This window comes from Cajanus cajan, chromosome 3, assembly GCF_000230855.2.
Source record: "Cajanus cajan strain Asha chromosome 3, NIPB_CcT2T_4, whole genome shotgun sequence".
Lineage (NCBI taxonomy): Eukaryota > Viridiplantae > Streptophyta > Magnoliopsida > Fabales > Fabaceae > Cajanus > Cajanus cajan.
The window spans coordinates 58607047-58612995 of NC_138519.1; the positions used below are offsets into that span (position 1 = coordinate 58607047).

The 5949-nt window shown below is 28.0% G+C and overlaps 1 protein-coding gene across 1 annotated transcript; it reads right to left on the reverse strand.

The window, feature by feature from the left end:
* Positions 1–646: 646 nt before the first annotated feature.
* On the reverse strand, positions 647–1908 carry LOC109818798 (transcription factor PRE6). The gene is made up of 2 exons (XM_020384323.3): positions 1504–1908; positions 647–1018 (listed from the first exon to the last, which is right to left on the reverse strand). Exons 1-2 carry the CDS (start codon positions 1633–1635, stop codon positions 866–868), a joined length of 285 nt encoding a protein of 94 aa, XP_020239912.1. The 5' UTR covers positions 1636–1908; the 3' UTR covers positions 647–865.
* Positions 1909–5949: the final 4041 nt, after the last annotated feature.

A 5949-nucleotide genomic window follows, 5' to 3' on the forward strand; every position in this document is an offset into this window, starting at 1 on the left:
TTGTAAATACTAGTTTATTTGAATTGATGTAATAAAATATCGAATATTTTTAAAATGTTGTAAAACTTTGTAAACTTATTTATTAATTAAAAACTTTTAATTTAATGATTAAATATTTAAAATTAAATACAGAACATAAATTTTTAACACTAAAGATACTATACCAAGAGTTACTCTTGAGGTAAATGGTTTCCATTCCATATATATACATATATATTATTCATGAAGCAAATGTTAGTTTAATTTGTAAATAATAGATACAGGTATATCTTATCTATATCCATATACATATATGGTGCATATGTAACAACAGATATAGATAGGTAAATGTACTCTGGTAAAGGTTCATGATGAATGATTCATTGTATACAGTGGTCCAACACTAACATCACGGGTTGGCCAGAACAAATAACCGAAAATGGTGTGGGGGCAATGTCACATGTAATAGGTCAGGTTCAAACTTGCCCCTTTAAATGGGTCCACGCAAAACCGCTGAGTTTCTCTAATAAGATAGACTGTATGAAATCAAACAAAAGCATGTTGTAGCCTCCTAATTTGAAAATATATAAAAAAAAAATGCCATATGTTCTACACGGGTACGGATTCATGTATAAACACACATTATAATATGTACAACCATTCAGACTAAATGAAACTCATCAAGATGCAAGTTCATTTTATTTATAGTAATACAAACTACAAAGTGTCTGATTAAACTAAGTAAATGGAGGTGGCCTTCTGCTTTGGTCATACAAATCAAACCCTACTCAGAATAGAGGATATATATATGACACAACATGCTAAATTAACATGCACACGACACATGAAATTAAAGCTCTATAATTAATTATTATAATTAATATTATTACATAAGTAAGCTCCTAATAATGGCTGCTTGGGCACTGTTGGAGTCTGTGGTTGCCAAAAGTTGTGACAACCGGTCACTTAGATCATCAACCTCTCTGTGCAAGTTTTTGATGTAGTTGCAAGTCTCTTGCAAGACCTTGGAAGCTGAAACCTACAAGAACCAAAAAAAAAAAAAAAATTAAAAATTAAAAATTAATTTTTATATTTTCCTCCCACATTTTGCATTTAATGCCACTAAAGTATAGTCAATGATGGCAAGGGAATATCTTAGTCCCACACCCTCACAAGTTGTGGGTAAAAAAACATTAAAGGGTGGTCAGTGGCATGACTTATCTAGCAAGGCCAACCAAAGCCACAGAAAATCTGTGTTTTTGTGTCTCGTGCATGTGACTTGTTCGTGAGAGAGAAAGAGAGAATAGTGAAAGAGATGGGAGCTAAAGAAGCAAAATTATTATCATTATTATGATCATTACTAAAAATTTTCACGTACACTTTATTCTTAAGACAGAATGTCCATTTCATTTTCGAGAGAGAGAGAGAGAAAAAAAACAATTAAATAAAATGATAAAAAAAAATTAGGTGTATAATAATGATAAGTTTGATGATTATTATGATAATGATTAGTATTATTAGTACCTTGTCGGAACGCCTTGCCCGTAGTTCAGGGATGAGTTGTTGCAACTTGGAAACGAGATCAGTAATCTGAGCATCAGTGATCTCAGTGGGAACACCGGATTGTTGTCTGGAACGAGATCTTCTTGTAGACATTGTTGTTAATTAAAAGGGTGTGTCAGAAATATTTGCTGTTGTTTTCGATTTGTTCAAGGTAACCGAATGAGATAGAAGGATATTGTGTCTGTGCAAGAAGTACCAACTAATAACTACTAAGCTAGCTATAGGTAGTGGATTTGTCAGAGAAAGAGAGAAGAAAGAAAGTGTGGGAGCTAGGGAGGGACCTAAGGGAAAAAAGTGGCATGAGCATGAGAGGAATGAATAAGGTTATTGATATTGAGTGAGTGGAAGTGCATGGGAAAGGCATTAGGGTGGGTGTGTTGTTAAATAGGGGTTTTGAGAAAGGAATGGGTTAAGGGAAGTGTGCTTGCGGGACCTCTTTGTGTCACTCTCACCACACAACCCCATGTTATGTTATTACTCCCTTGTCATTTTAATCATTTCTATTTTCTAGCTTCATTTTAATAAATTATTAATTATTCATTTTATCTAGCTAGGGTCAATTTATAGTAGGGTACTTGGGAGAGGATTTTTTTTTTTTTTTTTTATTTCCTACCACCAATTTCTTGTTGTCTAATGAACTAGAAACTAATTTCGTTCACAGTACTGTAATTGTCATTAATTTAATGAGTATTTGCACACGATAAAAATTTCAGATACAATGAAATCAAAGACAAATTTTTGCTACATATATCATCTCCACAATGTGTGATCGTAGGATTCTTAATCATTATGTCAACTCATTGAAATTTTATGGATGAAGTTAGAATTTAATAAAGATGTGATTTTTAAGGAATTTGGTATAAAAGTTAACAAACTAATCACCCACAATTTGCAATTGAATTGCGGTGTAAAATCTCTTAAAATCATCTATTGATCCATGTACTATTTATTCATAAAATTATTTTTTAAGTGGCTTTTGTTTCATTAGAAAATATTGATAAAGACAACCAACAAGGTATCGTATTATTGGAAGATAATTGTGTTGACCAAAGCTCAAGATGAAAACTTTAGTTTTTGATGTTTTGATGATTACAAAAGAGTACATCTCATGTTTTTAAGAGAGTGCAAATTATATTGATGTGTGTTTACACTTTGTTAGACATGTTTGTTTTATGCATTATGAGTAATTTAATCAAATATTTCTTGTTAAATGATGTTTGATGATGAAACTGGTTTTAAACTTATTTTAAATTTGAAAATTGAGAATTTGAGTCTGCCACTAAAAATAATTGATTATACACTTGAATATTCGATTATTTACATTGAGTTTTCTCATTGAGAAACTCACTGTAATAATCGATTATCAATGTGAAATAATCAATTATTTCAGAGGTAGTGCTTTGTAATAATTGATTATTCCAACAAATAATCAATTATAGTGTTCTTGACTAGTTTCAAAACTCACCAAGAATAAAATAATTAATTATCCATGAAAATAATCGAATATTTTAGTCATAGAGTTCTATAAATATCAATTTTCAAACTTAGAACATATCATTCTTAAAAAGTTGTAACTTTTATGAAATCTATTGTGAAAAAGGCTCTCTAGAGTTCTCTATTTTTCTTTGATCTTTTGTGGGTAATTTCAAGAAAAGGTTCAAGGATCATCATCCTCCAACTAAGAGAGAAAGACTAAGCTACTCTAAATCTGATTCACCTCTTTAATTGATTTTGGTTCAAGGTGAATTCGTTCTATAACTCTCTTTATCATTGTTCTTGAGTAGGTTTCTCAAGATTAAAAGGTCTTGTAGTGGGTGACTACAAGGGACATTTCTTGAGGTTCCAGAAATAGGTTTATCTTTAAGATTCCAGTAGTTTATTGCATGTGGATGTAATTGTAATACTCTGAATCTAAAGATAATGAAAAATCTCAATCAGGTTAATTGTGAACTACATGTAAGTCATAATTATGGTGGTTGAATCAATATAAATTTGTATGTCATTTTCTCTATTCCTATACTCTTTATTTGAGTTTTCGTCAACATTGATTGCATGTGTTAAATCTGTTGCATATCATTTAGGATTCAACTTGCATTTTGTTCTTGAATTTAGAAATTAATCTCAATAACACATATCCTATACTATATAAATCAATATGATTCTTTGGAAAGATTTTAGAATATTTTTTTTGGAAATTAAAGATCCTGAAAATAAATTTTTTAATATCCAATTCACCTAATAAAGCCATCTTTTCTAATTAATTGTATTTCTTAAACATGTAGAGTTTCGTTGGATGCAAGATAAAAGTATTCCCGAGGATTTCTCAATGAAAAATACCTTTCAGTTTTATTAGACAAGTCTCAAAAGTTATTCAAAATTTGTATCCAAACATTGACAATTCTATCTTGAAGTCTATGTATATAAAAGTATCTTTGTTAAGAAAAATTAGCCTCTTTAATCAATTTTTATACCACAAGAAATTAGTATTTATCTCTCCGTTACAAAAAGAAGAAAATTTTGATAAAGACAGGACAGGCTCTGGGGAGTTAACGTTATTTTTATTACATAAACTTCCAATAGATAACTAACTTGTTTAGACAACATCCGAACAAAAATCCTATAGATTTATGGATAAACATTGTTGGAAGTAAGAAACAAATTTCAAAAAAAGGAAGGTAGGAGTTTTAAGAAATGTGACCATGCTGGTCCCAAGCAAGATTAATCGAAACTAGTAGCGAGAGACATATGATAGTGAAGCACGAGGCAAGGGGTGGCTTTATATGGATCGGAAAGGGTAGAGAAAAGAAGAGAGAATACATGACAGTGAAGTTTAGGTAGATATGAAGAACAATGTGCAACTTTCTACCAAATAAAATTAAAGTAAGGGGATTTTCAAGGAGATTGCTCATCAAATAGAAATGGCGTTAGAAATTTTTTTTTTTTGAGTATATATAATTAAGTCTTTAAATTAAAAATTATAATTAATTTTTTTTATATAACTTTTATAACTAGTTATCTAGAATTAGCTTATGACAGTTTAAAATTTAATAAAAATAATAGCTTGTGACTGTTTAATTTATTAATTGCATGGATTCCGTTATAAATTATTTTAGTTTAGGGACTTAGTTAAAAAAATTTAAAAATTTAAAGACCTATATGTTAAATCTATTTTTAGTTAAGTCTTGGATTTTTTATAAGAAGAGTTTGAAAGAGAAAATTATTTTAGTTGTATATTTATTTCGCTGTGGTTCAATCACATGATTTATAAAGTATGATCTTCCAAACATTATTGAGTTAGTCTATTTTTTAATAAAATTTGTTTTGGTATTAAGGATGGCTTGAAAGCCCTTGTGTTTTAATAAATTACATACACATATCTTTCAAGATTCGAATTAAGATTAATTACAATGAGATGTAAGAAAATTAATAAGTCTAATAATTGAGAAGTCGTTACTATAGTTTATTATGAAAAACTACAAAAAAAAATTAAAATTAAAAGTTAGTTTTAACCAAAACAAGGGTGTAAAAACCGATTACATATAACAAAAATATTAGCACTCTAAAATGTCTATCTTTAAAATAATTATCTTAATTAAATGTATAAATTTAATATTACTTTAAAATTATTATTTTACTCCTAAAAAAGGATTATTTTGAATTTATTTATTTATTATTTTATTTTTAATGATTTGTTATTATTAAAAAACATATTATATCTTAAAAAAATTATTATTATATTGATTTATTTTTTAAATCGACAACGTCGACCTTGTTCCTACGTATTCAAATATATTACCTAATTTTTCGTGTAGAAATAAGTTGGTTAACATTTTTTTTTTTGGTTTAACATGTGTTTTAGAAATTAATTAATATTTGATAACACTAACAAAAAAAACCAAATAGAAAGGGTTTTCAAATGGTTATCTCTATCTTAAATTTTCATGATAAACATATAGAAAAAAAATCTAAATGAGTTATGACTACCACTATTAACATCCTTTTTATTTTATTCTGAAAAATATATTTAATATGAAAAACATGAATGATTTTCTTAATTAAAAAAAAAAAAAAAGAATAACAATCATAAATATAAAAGATAAAATAACCAAACTCACCTTGAGAGGATCATACATACACTATTAGAAATGTGTCATTTTCTTGCAAAAAAATATTCGCAGAAATTTTTTGTGAATTTATTTGGGAAAAATAATTTACAGATATTTCTTACAAATTTTGCTACAATTTTAATAATCATAGAAATTTTTTTTCATGGTAAAAATTTGCAGAAAATATTCTAAGAATTTTATTTTGTTTCTTACAGATTTTCTTGCAAAAATAAATTCGCAAGTAATGTTTATTAAATGGTAGAAAAATTTTGTAGGTAACTTTTCCTGCGGATTTTCCTGC